The sequence below is a fragment of the Schistocerca gregaria genome, chromosome 1, assembly GCF_023897955.1.
Source record: "Schistocerca gregaria isolate iqSchGreg1 chromosome 1, iqSchGreg1.2, whole genome shotgun sequence".
Taxonomy (NCBI): Eukaryota; Metazoa; Arthropoda; class Insecta; order Orthoptera; family Acrididae; genus Schistocerca; species Schistocerca gregaria.
In genome coordinates, this window is record NC_064920.1 from 262,554,767 (window position 1) to 262,576,916 (window position 22,150).

The window sequence follows — 22,150 nt, forward strand, 5'->3', positions numbered from 1 at the left end:
CTGGGGCACATTTTCAGAATGAATTTTCACTTAGCTGCAGAGGATTCACTGATTTTAACTTCCTGGAAGATTAAAACTGTGTGCCAGACCTAAATTTGAACCTTGGATCTTTATAATATGTTGACTGAACAAGATCTACATAAGGATAGAAGGACTAAAAATTTGCAAAAACAAAAGCATTAAATGATTGAATTTGATTAGGAGAGTACAAATCGGAAGTAAGACTTTGTCAAGCCAGGATGTCTTCAGTGTTGTCAACACACATTTTTATCAGTGATTTAATTAAGTAATATTAATAAAAACATTGTCGTTTAGATGAAATTAGGTATCTGAATTCTAACTGAGGAACTCTGTCATTCCCACAACAGCAATAGGGTTACGTGTTTCTTCCTCATACATATTCTCTCTCTCTCTCTCTCTCTCTCTCTCTCTCCTCTCTCTCTCTCTCTCTCTCTCCCTCTCCCCCCCCCCCCTCTGTTTCTCTCCCCCTCCCCTCTCCATTTCTCCCTCCTTCCTCCCCTTACCAAGCAAAGTGGCATAGTAATAGGACACTGTTTTCATATTTGGGAGGCTGGCGGTTCAAATCTCTTTGTGGTCATGCAGATTTAGGTTTTCAATAATTTCCTTAAATCACTTGAGGCAAATGCCAAATGCATCCATAATCTGAGCTTGTGCTATATCTTTAATGAGAAAATAATGAACACAGTTAACAAAGTTTGTCAGGATGATTCTGTAGACCCACATATTCCTTCTTCCCTTCGCTTCTACTTAAAAAGATTAGCTACTTCTCTTTACAGTTTTTTTTTCTTTTCTGGTGGATACTGAAAAAAGAAAGAGTTGCCCCAGGTGATGAACCTGGGGATAACGTTGAACAATCAGCCAAGATTAAAACTTCATCTCACTCAAAATCATATACTATGTGTTGTGTATCTCCTAATACATAGTTTGTAAAGGGTTTTGCACCCTTCAGCACTTGTACATCTGCCCTTTCTTTCTTCTGTTCATCTTGGCAAAGGCATTTCAAAAATTCTGTAAGTTGAAGATGCAGCCACACTCTTAAGTATGCCCACTTTTTAGATCTTCTGGTTCAGTAGGCATTCAATGGGAGAAAACTTTTTTCTTTTTTTTGTATGTGTGGTTCTGTGATTAACTATATGATTTGGAAAATAATTACGGTTTACAGAATTGGCTTATAAATCTGTATCTGTTTTGACTTGTTTTGATTTTAGTTTTAGAGAGTGGTTTTATGGATTAATGTAACTGCAGTTTACATACATTTATTTTTTATTCTGTGGTACAATCTGTTTCTGACCACCTTGTTTGAATTGGTACCAGAGATTTTTCTTTCTCAACACATTTGCAAAGTATCACCTTTCCTATTCTTTCACAAAGATATATAGTGTTTTTTGTTAAAACTAAATAATTATTGAAACTTCCTGGCAGATTAAAGCTGTGTGCCTGACCAAGACTCGAACTCGGGACCTTTGCCTTTCGCCTTTGCCTTTGCCCGTGAAAGGCACTCCGCTGCCGAGTGAAATTCTCATTCTGTAAATAATTATTGTTCAGAGTTCTAAATGTACATTCACTTGTTTATCATTTCAGCCTGTACGCAACCAAGAAGAATAGCTTGTATATCATTGTGTAAACGAGTTGCATTTGAAACTCTCAGTGAAAACAATTCTGATGTTGGTTACCAAATCCGTTTTGAAAAAAGTAAAAACCAAGCAACAAAAATACTTTTTATTACTGAAGGATTACTTCTAAGGCAGGTATGATCATCAGTCTAGATACTCAGTTTTCACAGATACATTGTTTTTTCATCATCAGTGCAATAGATATCATTTTATCACATAGCCATTGTTTTCTATCTGTGTATGATACTCACTTTTATATCCCAGTATTTTCAGTTCTGTAGGTTTTTTCAGGTATTTCAGGAGTAACTTTCCATGGTGCCTTAAGCGAATTCTTATTTGAAAATTAAACCATAAGCCATAAATCACTTGAGAAACTCACAATATAACAAATTAGTTGTATAATATTTATTGTTTACCAACACTTCAGTCCAAAATCTGATTTCTCTGTTCAATGTTTTGGTTACTTTCACTTCACAACAGAGATTTTCAAAATTGGGGAATATTTGGACCAACTGATTTCATAATGGTTATCACTGTCAGTTACATGCATCATCACCTTCCCAATACATAATAATTCTGAATCATAAGGTCATTTAGTAGGTTGAAACTTGTAGACTAGAAGGGTTAGCATATATCAGATTTTAAACACCTTGAATTGTTACGTATTGAACATGTGAGCAAAGGCAGCTGATACTTGGCATATTCTGAGGCTCTGCCTGAGTTTAAATTCATCCCCTCTTGGGAATGCATTGTTTCATAACTCACAAACTTCTATCATTGGCAGTGGAATAGGTACAATCACATTCTCTCGGCTCTCAACAAAGAGGGCTTGAAATCCCTGTGCCACAGTTGTGTAGCACACTGGTGGAGAACCCAAAATACACTCCTGGAAATTGAAATAAGAACACCATGAATTCATTGTCCCAGGAAGGGGAAACTTTATTGACACATTCCTGGGGTCCGATACATCACATGATCACACTGACAGAACCACAGGCACATAGACACAGGCAACAGAGCATGCACAATGTCGGCACTAGTACAGTGTATATCCACCTTTCGCAGCAATGCAGGCTGCTATTCTCCCATGGAGACGATCGTAGAGATGCTGGATGTAGTCCTGTGGAACGGCTTGCCATGTCATTTCCACCTGGCGCCTCAGTTGGACCAGCGTTCATGCTGGACGTGCAGACCGCGTGAGACGACGCTTCATCCAGTCCCAAACATGCTCAATGGGGGACAGATCCGGAGATCTTGCTGGCCAGGGTTGTTGACTTACACCTTCTAGAGCACGTTGGGTGGCACGGGATACATGCGGACGTGCATTGTCCTGTTGGAACAGCAAGTTCCCTTGCCGGTCTAGGAATGGTAGAACGATGGGTTCGATGACACTTTGGATGTACCGTGCACTATTCAGTGTCCCCTCGACGATCACCAGAGGTGTACAGCCAGTGTATGAGATCGCTCCCCACACCATGATGCCGGGTGTTGCCCCTGTGTGCCTCGGTCGTATGCAGTCCTGATTGTGGCGCTCACCTGCACGGCGCCAAACACGCATACGACCATCATTGGCACCAAGGCAGAAGCGACTCTCATCGCTGAAGACGACACGTCTCCATTCGTCCCTCCATTCACGCCTGTCGCGACACCACTGGAGGCGGGCTGCACGATGTTCGGGCATGAGCGGAAGACGGCCTAACGGTGTGCGGGACCGTAGCCCAGCTTCATGGAGACGGTTGCGAATGGTCCTCGCCGATACCCCAGGAGCAACAGTGTCCCTAATTTGCTGGGAAGTGGCGGTGCGGTCCCCTACGGCTCTGCGTAGGATCCTACGGTCTTGGCGTGCATCCGTGCGTCGCTGCGGTCCGGTCCCAGGTCGACGGGCACGTGCACCTTCCGCCGACCACTGGCGACAACATCGATGTACTGTGGAGACCTCACGCCCCACGTGTTGAGCAATTCGGTGGTACGTCCACCCGGCCTCCCGCATGCCCACTATACGCCCTCGCTCAAAGTCTGTCAACTGCACATATTGTTCACGTCCACGCTGTCGCGGCATGCTACCAGTGTTAAAGACTGCGATGGAGCTCCGTATGCCACGGCAAACTGGCTGACACTGACGGCGGCGGTGCACAAATGCTGCGCAGCTAGCGCCATTCGATGGCCAACACCGCGGTTCCTGGTGTGTCCGCTGTGCCGTGCGTTTGATCATTGCTTGTACAGCCCTCGCCCAGTGTCTGGAGCAAGTATGGTGGGTCTGACACACCGGTGTCAATGTGTTCTTTTTTCCATTTCCAGGAGTGTAAAATGGAGTATTGTGCAGTAATTTGTTTTTGGCAGGAGTGGAAAACAGATGGCTTAAACACTTGACTGAACTGGCCTGATACAGCTGCAACATTTCCATTGCTGCACAATATTCCACTTTATCACTGGATTGCACCAGAAAATTAAAAAAAACATATGCATCATGAAAAAGACATTTTCTTGTAAACCACTGTAATTTGAACAAACAATTAATTGCTATTATTATTTTTTTTTCAAGGTGTTAGTTAAAACTTTATGGTTCCATCTCATACAGCCTCTCAATACTTTTAATCCTCTTATGAAGTTTATTGTCAACAGTCAATCAAAGTTTGAAAACTACATTAACACCCATAAATATAACACTCAAAAGTGAAGTGCCTTACACTCGCCATCACTAAGCCATTCCATGGCACAAAAGGAGTGAAGTATTCAGCATGGCACCATTTTTCTGCAGGGGGCTTCCAACAACTTGTTGAGTCCATGCTACATCGAGTTCCTGCACTATGCCAGGCAAAAGGGGCTCCAACACAATATTAGGAGGTATCCAATGACTTTTGTCACCTCAGTGTATGTTATTAAAGTAATGCTAAGGAAATTTCCTGGAAACTTGTCTGTCACATTCTGTAATAATTTTAATTGGCACATCCAGATTTTGATTTATTGAATCATATTTAATCGTATACAGACCCTCTTATCTATTGGAAATAAGAGTGATCTTATTTATTGTTTATGATCCCATTCATTAATTCTGCCAACAAAAAAAAATAGAAACTGTCTGTTTAATGGTATTTAAAGTTAGAGAGCACTGAACATATTGCTGACATAACTACCTTCAGCGTGCCTGCTACAGGATTAACCTGAACATTCTAAAAGCAAGGACTGTTGACACTGGGAATCTCAGAATATCGAATTCCCTAATGATTCTGAAATGGAATTTCCCATCATCTAGCTCCAAGTACTGTTCTGCATTTAAAGTCTGTTAATTCATGTTGTGTGCCTGTAATCACGTTGGAAACCTCTTCACATTAATCACCTAAGTACAAATGACGTCTCCACCAGCGCACTGCCCTTTCTTACCTTGCATATGTGCTACTACTACCATCTGTATATGTGCTTATCGCCGTTCCATTACTTCTGTCACCTCAGTGTACTATAAATGTAACCATAGATTACAGTGCTATTATAGGCCATTACTAAAGCCAGTGTACTATAAATGTAACCATAGATTACAGTGCTATTATAGGCCATTACTGAAGCAAGTATCACAAAAATAATCAATAGAAATGGAAATACTATATACATAATGAAGAACAAGACAGCCAATTCTAAAAAGAAAAAAAATCTCAAACACATTTCAAGAATCACACACTTTCTTCCTCTGGAGAAGGTCTGAAATCATCACATGTAAGTGTTGTGGCAGTGCTTTCAAACAAATCTTGTGTAACTATTTCAAGTCACAGTACTTCCATTATTTCTCTTACCACGACAATGATGTCACCTCCCTCACCTTCTAATGACCTCTTCCTTACTTATGAGGATTGAATGATATGCTGACAGAAATCTTTGGGTATTCCTTGGTAGGGTAGAGAGTTCTTTCAAATAACTCTCCATTAGAACCAAGATCAGGTTTGTAAGGTACATTCTTTTTTATGAACCTTTTTTCTAGATTGTTTGTGAAGAATAACACTTTGGGAATTCATACCAGCAACATCCAGGAAACTGAAAAAAAGGACAGGGGCTGTCTTCTTGTTGTCCTTTGTGTGGAGTAGGATGTACACCTCTAATCAATAATACCTACTCCATCTTTGGTTGTGTTGTTGTCCAAATTTACAGCAGACTTGTGTGTAGTAATGTCTGTTTCATCGATTTTGTGCATTGAATCCAAAAAGATAGTTTCCAATTTCTCACAACCTGTTTGGCATAAGTTCTGGAGGAATTTCCTTCCTGTACATTTTGAGTGTCCCAGTGAAGATTAGCAAATTTCCTAGAACATGCTGTGCTAAAGGATAACTACTATAATAGTTGTCTATAGTTACTCCTGTGAGTGCCCTTGATTGGTTCAGCTAATCTCTTCACAACATCCATAGCCTGGTGAGAAGCAAGATATGGTCCAGGATTGTGTCTGCCATAGTATACTGCAAAATTACAAGTGTAAAATGTCATGTTGTCACACAGTGCATAAAACTTCAAGTCCCACTCAGCATACTTACTGGCCATGTACTGCACAAAAGCACAACACCCGTGTAATGGGACAAGCATTTCGTCCATTGTCGTGAATTCCCCAAGGCTGTAGTTATTTTTGCAGTTGTTCAAAACTGCAGATAGGAGGCTACAGATTGCTGAAAGTTTGTCAGTTTCAAATTGTTCATTTCTTGTTGAAGTATCATCAAACCTTATTGACCAAAGCAAAAATAGAAAGTGCTTGTAGCTAAATGCTGCCCTCATAAAATCATTCCTGTTCCATTTGATGCCCACATTTATGTGTTCTCCTGTTTGTACAGCAGTGAGAAACACTGCTCCTGAAAGAGCTATTATTTCGGAAGCATAAGTATTTCTACAATCACTATTCCTCATATAACTAACAGATGGTCCCTTGTATTATGAAAAGGATAATTGCTACTCACCATATAGCAGAGAAGCTGAGTCACAGGTAGGCATAACAAAAAGACTGTCAGAAAGTGAGCTTTCAACCAACAAGGCCTTAGTCAGAAGTAGGCAAAAAATACACACACAGAAATCACATACACATGACCACAATCTCTGGCTGCTGAGGTCACACTGTGAACGACAGCAGATGATGCAACTGGGTGGTGTGGGTAAGGAGGAGGCTGAGGTGGAGAGGTGCTGCTTGTGGGAGCATAGTGGGACAAGGTGGAGGGAGGTGAGGGCAGCTAGGTGCAGTTGGGAGCTTAGATGAAGGGCAGGAGGCTGGGGATAGCCTTACCGCCACTACCCGATTGCCTTGACACTCTTTTTGTTATTCCTATCCGTGTATCAGCATCTCCACTACATAGTGAGTAGCAACCAACCTTTTCATAATATTATTACTTTCCACCCTGGATTTTCCATTGTTTGACAGAGGATATCTTGTTATTTATTTACCTTTTGGGTGTTTGCAACAGAATTAGCTATCTCAGGATCAAAACAATTGAGAAAACTTTCAGTTTTAGTTTGCCTAGCATTGTGTTTTGGGCCAGATAAGATCTTAATTATATTATTAGATTTTGTTTTCTGTGGGACCACTAACAGATTATTTATCTGTAAAGTTTCCTTGTCCTTACCAGCATAAAAACTGCAGTCATCAGTTGGTATTTTGTGTACTTCATTCCCATCATTGCATAATTGTTTAGATTCACTGGAATGATCTGCAGCCTCAATTGTTTCTCCTTTGGAATCACCATCAAGGAAATCACTATAATTCTCTTTGTCAGATGATTACAGAAGAACATCAAATCAAGAACACCTATAGTCATCTGTATTTCAGATTTTATTTTATCTATGAGAGCAGTTTCAGTGTTTCACTGTGCCATATTCAGGCCCTCTAACCAATGTGTAGGAAGAATCCAACTTCATGTAACTTCATGTGCAGTTGAAATAGGGACCAGCATTCAGTATCTGGTATACTTAGAAAAAAATTTTAACAACATGATCCCTTACTTCATCGGCAGTCTGTAATTGATGAAAGAAGAGATTGTAGTGAAATGCCAAAACTGGTAGCACAAGTAAAATAAAATTTAAAATATAGAGAACTGAAAATGTTGTTGATTTGACATTGTATATTGAACCACCAAAGTCCCTCAACCATCCAGTCTAAAGATGGATTTATAGATATTATAGAATAATGCACTCAGTTTCTTCTAGTAAAAATTCCCAATTTGTGTGTGTGTGTGTGTGTGTGTGTGAGAGAGAGAGAGAGAGAGAGAGAGAGAGAGAGAGAGAGAGAGAGAGAGAGAGAGAGAGAGAGTGGGAATAACTAAATAATCATTCACCTGCAGTGGTTTTGTAAAATGTAGCTTCTGATCTTCGAAACAACCAATAGTGGATACACTACATTTACTTACATTACTGGGCATGTGTGGCACATGATGCCATCTCATTGTAATTGTCCACCTCACATATCAGTCACAGCTGTTGTGATGGGTATGATAGTGCTGCAGCAGTGAAAAATGGTGCTTCACTAATCCAAAGAAGCATATCTAGCACCATTGTTGTGTGCTCAGTGTGCTAACTTGATTACTGAAAGAAAACTAAGTTGGTGGTACTGTACACTGACACATGCCCACCACAGGGTTAAATAGTTTCCCATCCATTCTGTAAGTTAACATTATTCATGGAGGAAGATCATCTTTGACTAGCTGTATGGTAGTGGCAACATACAAGGGAAATAACGTGGGGGCAGGCACACATCCTTGCTGAACTCTGGTATTGTTGTGGAGGGGCTTACCAATAGAGTCGTCACCAGTGACAGCTGCTCATATCAGTGTAGAGAAATAAATTTCTGTGGAAGACCCTGCAGAGCTAAAATCTTCCATACAGCTTCACAGTTTATGTAGTCAAATGCCTTGGTAAGGTCAATAAAGGTAATGTAAAGAAAGGCAATGTAAAAAGGTCTGTTTTTTCCGTGCCGTTTTCCTAAAGCTGATCAGCTGTGATTATCACATTTGTGGTTCCTTTATAAGGCCTGAAGCCACACTGGCTGTACAGTAGTAATTCCTCCACTAAAGGCGTAGCATAATTTGCAAGAATTCAAGTAATCAGATTTATCAGATTAGACAGCAATGATATTCTGCAGTAGTTATTGCAGTGTGTGTGGTTTATTACAGATAGAACAAACTCAATTTATGCAACATAGTACTTTATAGAGCCAACATTATGATACAATGAAGTACAGGTTGTACAGGGTATTTAACACATTGAATGGAAACAGAAATACAGGTTACAGAATATGCCGAGCACTCATTTGCAGTCACTTAAATAATACTGTTTCCTTGGTGGCTCACCAGAGCATGCCAGGCGGCCTACCCTGGCGGCCTCTATAAGTGGGCCTATGAACTGTGTGGACACATGACCTCTGAAATTGTGCACATTGTGAGTGAAGTTACAGCACTCCTCCCTTCTAGGAGGTAGGAAGACCACATACATAAATAAAAACATTATGCAGAGAAAAATACTTGATACAGAAAAATACAGAGTACAGAAAGAAGAACTGGACCGAAAAAGTACTGTTACCCTGAAAAAAAGCACTGATATCACAAGGCACTGAGGTTACAAGTTACGGAAAATTCCAATGACAGCACTGACATCCATTTCATGCCCCAACGACAGTGGCTGCTGCAGCATGTGGCAGGCAGTGACCAGCGAGTACAGGCGGAAGTAAGGAGGGGTTGGTTTAGCGTGCCATCCCCCTCTTGTGAGGGACTGTAGAGCAGGACCGGGGACAGCGTCTTGATAGCAACATCCTTGTCAGGTCAGTAATCGGTGCCAGAGGCATCATCAGGGGGTGTCAGAGGCGACATCCACACAGAGCCCAGCAACGGAGGTGATGGTGGCAGCGTCAGGTGCAGCAGGGGCTGCACTGGTGATGGCAGTCAAGGAGTGGGGATAGAGGCAGGGACCTCAGACACTGATCCACCAGGCAGAAACCCATACTGCAGCGTGAATTAGACCATTTACAACACAGGTTCAGGCATCAGCAGTTTTGTGAGGGAGGGGGGGGGGGGGGGGAGCAGTAGCCCCTCTGATGCAGACCCTACCATGTGCAGCCATAGCTGGCTGAAGTGATGGGACACCTGCCCGTCATATGTGCAAACAGTGCACAGGCAACGGCCCCGTTGACACTCAGTAATGGCAGGAACCCATTTCAGCCTCCAGCAAAAACCTCAAGGCCAGGCAGATCCACCTGGCTAGAACCGTCGCGGAGCCAGCAATGCTGGTCGTCGCAGTGTTGGATGCAGCAGGTGAAGCAGGGGCCATAGTTTGCATCCATGTACAGCTCTGCTGGCCTCTTGTCCCCCACTGGAGTGAAACCTTAGGAATTCAAACACTGGTCTAAAGCAACTTCAGGGGACATGACAGATACATACTTCTGTGTCTGAGATTTAAAAGTCCAAATTAGGTTCAGCCTCACCACTAGATTAGGAATGAAAAGGGAGAGCTATGAGACTGCAAACACTACTAGACTGCAAAAATATGCTAATTTTTGGGAAACAAACTGGGAGCTGTTATCGGTAACCCCAATATACGGAAGTCCCTCAATTGCAGAAATCTTAGACAGGGCTGAAATAGTAGTGCCACATAGGGAAACTTGAAATAGGCATTCACTATAGTGAGCCAATACTGATTTAGGAAGGGCTCAGATATGGGGCAGATTGAAGCATTGATTTAAGCAAAGCGAACCCTCAGCCACAAGCTGGGGGAGGGGGGGGGGGACATTTTTACACAAAAACATGTGCAGGGGCAGAGCAACAATGGATGTGTCCAGTAAAAACATTTTGTAGTATGCTACTTTACCTATAAGTACCTGCAGTTCCTTACTGGAGGTCGGCTGTGGCAAAGCTGCAAATGTGTCAATATGGTGATGCAACAGCCTCCTGTGCCAGAAACCTAGCTATTCAATTGATGGCTGAAAAAATTTGGAATTGGCAAGATTGTACTTGAGACTCACAGACTGCAGAACAGAGAACAATGGTTGGAAATTGTTAAGGTGGTTTCTGGTGGAAAAACCCAAAACAGTGATATCATCAAGGGATCTGATGCAGCCAGGCACAGAGTCTGTCAGCTATTCTAAAAAATAATGCTGAAAAACTGCAGACATGCTAGTGATATTCGTACAGGCTGAAAGGTTTATTGACAACAAGAAGACACCTAGCGGGTTCTTCAAAGAGGAGCTGGAGGTACACTTCCAACAAATCAGTGTTGAAAATTAGTGACCACCTGATAATTTTTAAAGAAACTCACCTGGGTGGGACAAAGGGTATGTATCTATCAAGGACTGTGCATTAATTGTTTAAATCACCAGGGAGGCAAAGCATACCCATCAGCTTCTTAACAATGACCAGTGGTTTAGCCCATTCACTGAAAGGAATAGACCAAATGACATCAAACATTGTCAAATGCTCTAATTCAATGTTGACAGAGTTGTGCAATGCAACAGGAACCTGCCACGCCTGAAAAAATATGAGGATAATGTGGGTCTGAAAACTGGTAGCACAGCCGAGCCCAGGGAAAACAGCAACGAAAACTCAGAGCAGAGAGTCCCCGGTTACTGACACACAACTTGATCTGACACTACATTTACTTCATTGGCAGTGGATAAATGGAATGCGTCAAATGCATGTAACCCAGAAAGGCCTTTGGTATGGAAATGATCCACAACAGTTTTGTAAGATACAGGAGGCAGAGAACTGACCTAAAATCAGAATCTACTGTTCATTACAGCTAACCAACTTCTGTGAAACCTGCATGAGCGGAGAGGAGCCCAAGTCCATTTACATTCATGTATGTACTAAAATCATTGGAGCTTTGTATCCACGTGCATTTTTAGTGGCTTATTAAACACACACAAGTCAATAAAAATTTTGTTCAGGGGGACAGTCACTGTAGAGATACAGTTTACGTCCATCGGTACTACTGTGTCTACTATGTTTGAAGAGGAGTTATACACTGGTGCATTGTGGCCTTTCTCTCAACAATTATTGAAAACAGCCTAACATTTAGGGCATGCAACACACTTGTTTTGGACAAAGCAGTACAGGCAAGATGGAAGGGTGGCACACGGTCGCTGTTGTGTCACAGCCTGGCCATTACCAATGCTGCACCATGCAAAGCGAAGATTGTACTACTGCAACACCTTCCCCTTGTTCTGAACACTTGCAGTGTGTGTAACAGGTTTTGGTATAGTAGCTTCCAATACCTTGCCCAATCTGATTGCCTGCAGCTTGTGACACTTCAAAGGGCTGTGCTATATCGAGCCCCATCTGTTAACATCAGATTCTCACACTGAAGTGCTTTTTCGCAGGCTTCCCTCTCTGGGCCCAGATGAATAACACCATCACACACCATGCAATCAGTGTAGGATTCGTGATGGGTACTAGTGACAAATTTACAGTGTTGGTTAAACCCATGTAATTCTGCAGCCCAGGCTTTGTAATATTGGTTTCTGGCATTTCTGACAGTGGTAAAATTCAACTCACATCGCAATGACATGTGTTCTGTCACAGTAATAGGTTGAGAGAAGCATGCACATTTCATCAAGTGATAAGGTGGTCAGTTCCTGCAAAGGTGCAAGTTAGCACAATAATTGATACATGTGTGGCAAAAGCGAGGAAAGAAAGAAAGCTCTACACAGGTTTGCATCGCACACGTGAAAAAGCTGGAAATGTTGGCAGAAATGTGTCTCTGAGGAGCCTCAATCTTCAGCCAGTTCATCATATGCTGGAAATGGTGATGGCTGCACTGACGGAAAAGTAACGTGCCTCATTTTTTTTGTAAGGTAATAAACGTGCCATACAACTATTATAATACTTATTTACAATACTCTGCACTGAAATGGTGCAGAAGTTAGATTGTTCTTACACACACACACACACACACACACACACACACACACACACACACACACACACACACATTTACAATGAACACATTACTGCACTAAAATTGTGCAGAAGTTATAAACAAAGATGCTGTAACTTACCAAACAAGAAAGCATTGGTTGTTGATAGACACAATAAAAAACACACAAACACACATACAAATTTCAAGCTTTCGCAACCCAAGGTTGCTTTATCATGAAAGAGGGAAGGAGAGGAAAAGACGAAAGGATGTGGGTTTTAAGGGAGAGGGTAAGGAGTCATTCCAATCCCGGGAGTGGAAAGACTTACCTTAGGGGGAAAATAAGGACAGGTATACACTCACACCCACACACATATCCATCCGCACATACAGGGTGTTTCAAAAATGACCGGTATATTTGAAACGGCAATAAAAACTAAATGAGCGCGATAGAAATACACCGTTTGTTGCAATATGCTTGGGACAACAGTACATTTTCAGGCGGACAAACTTTCGAAATTACAGTAGTTACAATTTTCAACAACAGATGGCACTGCAAGTAATGTGAAAGATATAGAAGACAACGCAGTCTGTGGGTACGCCATTCTGTACGTCGTCTTTCTGCTGTAAGTGTGTGCTGTTCACAACGTGCAAGTGTGCTGTGGACAACATGGTTTATTCCTTAGAACAGAGGATTTTTCTGGTGTTGGAATTCCACCGCCTAGAACACAGTGTTGTTGCAACAAGACGAAGTTTTCAACGGAGGTTTAATGTAACCAAAGGACCGAAAAGTGATACAATAAAGGATCTGTTTGAAAAATTTCAACGGACTGGGAACGTGACGGATGAACGTGCTGGAAAGGTAGGGCGACCGCGTACGGCAACCACAGAGGGCAACGCGCAGCTAGTGCAGCAGGTGATCCAACAGCGGCCTCGGGTTTCCTTTCGCCGTGTTGCAGCTGCGGTCCAAATGACGCCAACGTCCACGTATCGTCTCATGCGCCAGAGTTTACACCTCTATCCATACAAAATTCAAACGCGGCAACCCCTCAGCACCGCTACCACTGCTGCACGAGAGACATTCGCTAACGATATAGTGCACAGGATTGATGACGGCGATATGCATGTGGGCAGCATTTGGTTTACTGACGAAGCTTATTTTTACCTGGACGGCTTCGTCAATAAACAGAACTGGCGCATATGGGGAACCGAAAAGCCCCATGTTGCAGTCCCATCGTCCCTGCATCCTCAAAAAGTACTGGTCTGGGCCGCCATTTCTTCCAAAGGAATCATTGGCCCATTTTTCAGATCCGAAACGATTACTGCATCACGCTATCTGGACATTCTTCATGAATTTGTGGCGGTACAAACTGCCTTAGACGACACTGCGAACACCTCGTGGTTTATGCAAGATGGTGCCTGGCCACATCGCACGGCCGACGTCTTTAATTTCCTGAATGAATATTTCGATGATCGTGTGATTGCTTTGGGCTATCCGAAACATACAGGAGGCAGCGTGGATTGGCCTCCCTATTCGCCAGACATGAACCCTTGTGACTTCTTTCTGTGGGGACACTTGAAAGACCAGGTGTACCGCCAGAATCCAGAAACAATTGAACAGTTGAAGCAGTACATCTCATCTGCATGTGAAGCCATTCCGCCAGACACGTTGTCAAAGGTTTCGGGTAATTTCATTCAGAGACTATGCCATATTATTGCTATGCATGGTGGATATGTGGAAAATATCGTACTATAGAGTTTCCCAGACCGCAGCGCCATCTGTTGTTGAAAATTGTAACTACTGTAATTTCGAAAGTTTGTCCGCCTGAAAATGTACTGTTGTCCCAAGCATATTGCAACAAACGGTGTATTTCTATCGCTGCTCGTTTAGTTTTTATTGCTGTTTCAAATATACCGGTCATTTTTGAAACACCCTGTATACAGACACAGGCATATGTAAATGCAAAGAGGTTGGGCAGAGATGTCAGTCAAGGGAGAAGTACAGAGGCAAAGATGTTGTTGAATGACAGGTGAGGTACGAGGGGCGGCAACTTGAAATTAGCAGAGGTTGAGGCCTGGTGGGTAACGGGAATAGAAAATATATTGAAGGGCAAGTTCCCATCTCCGGAGTTCTGATAGGTTGGTGTCAGTGGGAAGTATCCAGATAACCCAGATGGTGTAACACTGTGCTAAGATGTGCTGGCCATGCATCAAGGCATGTTTAGCCACGGGGTGATCTTCATTACCAACAAACACTGTCTGCCTGTGTCAATTCATGTGAATGGACAGTTTGTTGCTGGTCATTCCCGCATAGAAGGCTTCACAGTGTAGGCATGTCAGTTGGTAAATCACGTGGATGCTTTCACGCGTGTCTGTGCCTTTGATCATGTACACCCTCCGGGATACAGGACTGGAGTAGGTGGTGGTGGGAGAGTGCATGGGACAGGTCTTACACCAGGGGCAGTTACAAGGGTAGGAGCCAGAGGGTAGGGAAGGTGGTTTGGGATTTCATAGGGATAAACCAAGAGGTTACGAAGGTTAGGTGGATGGCGGAAAGACACTCTTGGTGGAGTGGGGAGGATTTCATAAAGGATGGATCTTATTTCAGGGTAGGATTTGAGGAAGTCGTATCCCTGCTGGAGAGCCAATTTAGAGTCTGATCCAGTCCCAGAAAGTATCCTGTCAGAAGTGTGGCACTTTTGGGGTTATTCTGTGGGAGGTTCTGGGTTTGAGGGGATGAGGAAATGGCTCTAGCTATTTGCTTCCATACCAGGTCAGGAGGGTAGTTGCGGGATGCAAAAGCTGTTTTCAGGTTATTGGTATAATGGTTCAGTGCTTTAGGACTGGAGCAGATTCATTTGCCATGAAGACCTAAGCTGTAGGGAAGGGATCATTTGATATGGAATGGGTGGCAGCTGTCATAATGGAGGTACTGTTGCTTGTTAGTGGGTTTGATGTGGACGGATGTGTGAAGCTGGCCATTGGACAGATGGAGGTCAACATCGAGGAAAGTGGCATGGCATTTGGAGTAGGACCAAGTGAATCTGATGGAACCAAAGGAGTTGAGGTTGGAGAGGAAATTCTGGAGTTCTTCTTCACTGTGAGTCCAGATCATGAAGATGTCATCAATAAATCTGTACCGAACTTTGGGTTGGCAGGCTTTGGTAACCAAGAAGGCTTCCTCTAAGTGACCCATAAATAGGTTGGTGTACGAGGGGGCCATCCTGGTACCCATGGCTGCTCCCTTTAATTGTTGGTATGTCTGGCCTTCAAAAGTGAAGAAGTTGTGGGTTAGGATGAAGCTGGCTGGCTATGGTAATGAGGAAAGGGGTTTTAGGTAGGGTAGCAGGTGATCGGCATGAAAGGAATTGCTCCATCACAGCGAGGCCCTGGATGTGCAGGATATTTGTGTATAAGGAAGTGGCATCAATGGCTACAAGGATGGTTTGTGGGGGTAACAGATTGGGTAAGGATTCCAGGCGTTCGAGAAAGTGGTTGGTGTCTTTGATGAAGGATGGGAGACTGCATGTAATGGGTTGAACGTGTTGATCTACATAGGCAGAGATACGTTCTGTGGGGGCGTGGTAACCAACAACAATGGAACAGCTGGGATGTTCAGGTTTGTGAATTTTAGGAAGTAGGTAGAAGGTAGGGGTGTGGGGTGTCGGTGGGTAAGGATGTTGATGGAGTCAGGTGAAAGGTTTTGTAGGGGGCCTAAGGTTCTGAGGATTCCTTGAAGCTCCACCTGGACATGAGTAATGGGATTACCTTGGCAAACTTTGTATGTAGTGTTGTCTGAAAGCTGACGCAGTCCCTCAGCCACATACTACTGACCATCAAGTACCACGGTCATGGAACCCTTGTCAGCTGGAAGAATGACGATGGATCAATCAGTCTTCAGATCACGGATAGCCTGGGCTTCAGCTGTAGTGATTTTGGGGGTAGGATTGAGGTTTTTCAAGTAAGATTGAGAGGGGCTGCAAGGTTTGGAGAGTGTGATTTTGAGGAAGAGGAGGTGGGTCCCGCTGTGATGGAGAACAGAACTGTTCCAGGCAGGGTTCAATTTGGATAGTGTCTTGGGGAGTTGGATCATTAGGAGTAGTATTAGGATTATTTTTCTTCATGGCAAAGTGATATTTCCAGCAGAGACTACGAGTGTAGGACAGTAAATCTTTGACGAGGGCTGTTTGGTTGAATCTGGGAGTAGGCCTGAAGGTGAGGGCTTTGGATAGGACAGAGGTTTCAGATTGGGAGAGATGTTTGGAAGAAAGGTTAACTACTGAATTGGGGTGTTGTGGTTCCAGATTGTGTTAATTAGAATTTTGAGGTTTTGGGGGGAGTGGAGCTGGAAGTGGAAGATTGAGTAGATGGGAGAGACTAGGCCTGTGTGCAATGAGATGAGGTTGAGGTTTGTTGGAAAGCTTGTGGAGGGTGAGTGACTTGCCATTCCGGAGGTGGGAAAGCAGGAGACTGGATAGTTTTTTAAGGTAGATGGTGGCATGCTGTTCTAATTTGCGGTTGGCCTGTAGGAGTATGCTCTGAACAGCCGGTGTGGATGTGGGAGAGGAAAGATTGAGGACTTTGATTAGGGATAGGAGATGACGGGTGTGTTCATTGGCTGAGTTGATGTGTAGGTGAAGGATTAGGCGGGTGAGGGATATGGATTGTTCATTTTGGAACTGGTATAGGAACTTATGGAAAGAAGGGTTACCGCCAGAGATGGGAACTTTTAAGTGTGAGGCCTTTGGAGTAATGCCAAATGTCAGACAAGCCTGAGTAAATAAAATATGGGAGTGTAATCTGGCTAGGGCAAAGGCATGTTTGCGGAGGGAATGTAAATAAAACTTAATGGGGTCGTTGTGGGGATGTTGTGAGGGTGACATGGTATTTAGAATGTGGAAAGTGTAACATGAGGCTGAAATGAAAAAGAAAATAAAAATCTATGAGGAGAGATAAAGGTGAACTAGAAAGCAACTGGACTTCTGGTGTGAAAAAGTGTTGGTAAAAGCTGAGCTATGTTGATCCTGTGGTGAACTTAGGTTGGTAAACAACAATGTGCACAAAGGTTTGGTGGTTGTGTTGCCTCCAAAACACGTTAAAGGGTGGAGAAATTTGGGAAAATTTTGAAACAACTGTGTGTAAATGTATTAAAAGGACTGGTTATGTGATGACAGATTATGAAAATGAGGCTAACATTTGTTTGGCACAGAAATAATAATGTTAAAACCTGTTGGACGCTGCTAAAAAATGATTGGTGATGTGGGAAAAAAGGGAATGGAAATAAAGCGAAAGTTGTTAGAACTAGCCGACATGGTTGTTTAATAGGTGAAAGGAACTGAAGCTGTGAAATAGTATTCACAAGGTTACATGAGAAATGTTTGTAAACTGGGAACTGTGGATTTTATAGCAGCATTAGTGTTGAAAGCGGAAAAAAATTTTTTTTGGTTATGGGTTCTAAATAAAATACATATTATTGAGTATATATAGGCAGGATAAAATTGTATGGTAGATTACAGTAGAAAGGGAAGGTGAACACAGAGTGAAACTAATTGCACAAACAAAAAGAGAAAGTAAGATGGCACACACACACACACACACACACACACACACACACACACACACCCGCACATATACAGACACAGACTGACATGTGTAAATGCAAAGAGGTTGGGCAGAGATGTCAGTCCAGAGGCAAAGATGTTGTTGAATGACAGGTGAGGTACGAGGGGCGGCAACTTGAAATTAGCAGAGGTTGAGGCCTGGTGGGTAACGGGAAGAGAAAATATATTGAAGGGCAAGTTCCCATCTCCGGAGTTCAGATAGGTTGGTGTCAGTGGGAAGTATCCAGATAACCCGGACAGTGTAACACTGTGCCAAAATGTGCTGGCCGTGCACCAAGGCATGTTAAGCCACAAGGCGATCCTCATTACCAACGAACACTGTCTGCCTGTGTCAGTTCATGTGAATGGACAGTTTGTTGCTGCTCATTTCCACAAAGAAGGCTTCACAGTGTAGGCATGTCAGTTGGTAAATCACATGGGTGCTTTCACACATGGCTCTGCCTTTGTTCGTGTACACCTTCCTGGTTACAGGACTGGAGTAGGTGGTGGTGGGAGAGTGCATAGGACAGGTTTTACACCGGGGGCGGCGGTTACAAGGGTAGGAGCCAGAGGGTAGGGAAGGTGGTTTGGGGATTTCATAGGGATGAACCAAGAGGTTATGAAGGTTATGTGGACGGCAGAAAGACACTCTTGGTGGAGTGGGGAGGATCTCATTTCAGGGCAGGATTTGAGGAAGTCGTGTCCCTGCTGGACAGTCACATTTAGTGTACTGTTCCCGCCTATATACTCTCTAATATGCATTTAACAGTGGAGTTCCTGTTACACTCTTAATGGTTCCACCCTTGTTTTCAATTTCACCAGTGGTTGTTTTGACTGTCCTATATGCTGAGTCAGTCCTTCCAACAAGCTTTTTTTTCCATTTTCTTCACATTTTTCATGCAGCCATTTCATTTTAGCTTCCATGCACTTCCTGTTTATTTCATTCCTCATGGACTTGTATTTCTCTATTCCTGAATTTCCCTGAACATTTTTGTGCTTCCTTCCTTCATTGATCAACTGAAGTATTTCTTACATTACCCATGATTTCTTCGCAGTTAGAGTCTTTGTGCCTATTCTTTCCTTTCCAACTTCTCTGACTGCCCTTTTTTTAGAGATGTGCGTTCCTCTTCAGCAGTACTTCCTACTGAACTAATCCTTATTGCTGTATCTATAGCCTTAGAGAACTTCAAACAGATCTCGTCTTTCCTTAGTACTTCCATATCACACTTGTTTGCGTATTGCTTCTTCCTGACTAATCTCTTAAACTTCAGCCTACTCTTCATCACTACTATATTGTGATCTGAGTCTATGTCTGCTCCTGGGTACGCCTTACAATCCAGTATCTGATTTCGGAATCTCTGTCTGACCATGATGTAATCTAATTGAAATCTTCCCGTATCTCCCGGCCTTTTCCAAGTAGACCTCCTCCTCTTGCAATTGGGGACCAGAACACCTGCTATTACTAGCTGAAATGTATTACAGAACTCAATTAGTCTTTCTCCTCTCTCATTCCTTGTCCCAGTCCCATGTTCTCCTGTAATCTTTTCTTCTACTCCTTCCCCTACAACTACATTCCAGTCCCTCATGACTATTAGATTTTCATCTCCCTTTACTTATTGAATTACCTGTTTATCCTTAAATACTTTCTCCACCTCTTCATCTTTGGCATGCGGCGTTGGCATGTATACCTGAACCGTCATTGCTGGTGTTGGTTTCCTGTAAATTCTGATAAGAGCAACCCTATCACTGAACTGTTCACAGTAAAACACTCTCTGCCCCACCTCCCTATTCATATCGAACCATACGCCCATTATACCTTTTTCTGCTGCTGTTGATATTACCCTATACTCATCTGACCAGAAATCCTTGTCTTCTTTCCATTTCACTTCACTGACCCCCTACTACACACATCAAAAAAAGTTTTTCATCACCTAAGTTTAGAGAGTTCCGGAACCTGTACAGAAAATTGGAATAGAGACCAACTTAAAAATCATTTTCGCCCTTTTTATTGCTCATGAAAACCACACATTGCATGTTATACCACCTTCAGAGGTGGTGGTCCAGATTTCTGTACACACTGGTACCTCTAATACCCAGTAGCACATCCTCTTGCATTGATGCATGCCTATATTCGTCCTGGCATACTATCCACAAGTTCATTAAGGCACTGTTGGTCCAGATTGTCCCACTCCTCAACAGTGATTCAGTATAGATCCCTCAGAGTGGTTGGCGGATCACATCTTCCATAAACAGCCTTTTTCAATCCATCCCAGGCATGTCCGATAGGGTTCATGTCTGGAAAACATGCTGGCCACTCTAGTCAAGTGATGTCATTATCCTGAAGGATGTGTGTATGATGGGGGCACACATTGTCATCCATGAAGATGAATGCCTCACCAATATACTGGCTATATTGTTGCACCATCGGTCAGAGGATGTCATTCACTTATCGTGCAGCCATTACAGCGCCTTCCATCACCACCAACAGCATACCTCGGCCCCACGTAATGCCACCTCCAAACAGCATGGAACCTCCACTTTGCTGCATTCGCTGGACAGCGTGTCTGAGGCATTCGGCCTGACCGGGTTTACTCCAAACACGTCTCTGACGATTGTCTGGTTGAAGGCATATGCAACACTCATCGGTGAAGAGAACATGATTCTAATCCTGAGCAGTCCATTCTACAGACAACGTGACCCGTGTACCTCCTTCCTGGTGGAATGACTGGAACTGATTGGCTATCGGACTCCCTCCATCTAATAGGCACTGCTCATGCATGGTTGTTTACATCTTTGGGCAGGTTTAGTGATACCTCTGAACATTCAGAGGGACTGCGTCTGCAATACAATATCCATGGTCAACGTCTATCTTCAGGAGTTCTGGGAACCGAGATGATGCAGAACTTTTTTTGATGTGTCTATATCTAGGCCGAGCCATTGCTTTTCCCTTTGCAGATTTTCTAGTTTCCCTGCCATGTTCAAGCTTCACCCTGACTCATAGAATGTTATCCTTTCGTAGGTTATTCAGTTTTTTTCTCATGGTCACCTCCCCTTTGGCAGTCCTTTCCTGGATATCCAAATGGGGGACTATTCCGGAATCTTTTGCCAATGGAGAGATCGCCATGACACTTTTTTACTTACAGGCCACATGTCTGGTTGATACCTGTTATGTCTCTTTAATGCAGTGATTTCTATTGGCTTCTGCATGCTCATGTCATTGATCACTGCTGACTCTTCTGCCCTTAGGGGCAGTTTCCCACCCCAAGTACAAGAGAGTGCACTGAACCTCTGTCCACTCCTCCATCCTCTTTGACAAGGCCATTGGAAGAATGAGGGTGACTTCTTATGCCTTAAGTCTTCACCCACCAATGCTGGTTATTAATCAAAATTTAAGTGGTTTGCAAGTTTCGAACCCGGGACTGAGATTAATTAATTACTAATTAAAGCTGCTACCCCTGGACCACCGGTGACGAGTATTTCTTCCATCAAGAAGTTTGTCAGGTGACTTAGCACGGTCACTAACGTGTGGAGAAAACATAACCCTTGCTCTTCACCAGTTTGTTATAGCTATAGCAAACACAGTTTATGGAAAATAGTACTTTATAGAGCCAATGTAAGATACGATGAAGTACAGATTGCGCACAACAGTGAACACATTGAATGGACAACAATAATACAACTTACAAAGTAGCCAAGCACTCATTTGTGACAAAGTTATTAAAAAGAAGTTTGGGCCTGAAGCAAAATGGACTGCGATTATTTGGCACATTGACACCACAATAGGTACAAAGCAAAGCACCGGCTGATGCAGCAGCAGCTCTTAAGCACAAATAACTATTTATAACTGCATTAAGTTCTCATAAAATTACATTTATATTTTAGTAGAGGATGAAGAGCGCCTGCCGGGATTTTCGATTTTGTGCTGCTGCTGCCTTTTGCACTTTCAGCTACATATTGAGGAAGCACATGTGAATGAAAAGTCTTATTCTAACATACAGTTTGATGATTTCTTGTGAAAAATCAGCATATTTAGCTTGCACTGTAGCACAGGTTGTTTTT

At 43.0% G+C, this 22,150-nt stretch overlaps 1 protein-coding gene across 4 annotated transcripts in view; it reads left to right on the forward strand.

The window, feature by feature from the left end:
* The window catches only part of LOC126339866 (probable ATP-dependent RNA helicase DHX34), a 179,130-nt gene that overhangs the window by 27,016 nt on the left and 129,964 nt on the right, over positions 1 to 22,150 (forward strand). For all 4 annotated transcript variants that reach the window (XM_050001668.1, XM_050001669.1, XM_050001670.1 and 1 more), the window contains exon 4: positions 1,603 to 1,769. In XM_050001668.1, coding sequence (XP_049857625.1) covers positions 1,603 to 1,769 — 167 coding nt within the window. The remainder of the gene's footprint in view (positions 1 to 1,602; positions 1,770 to 22,150) is intronic.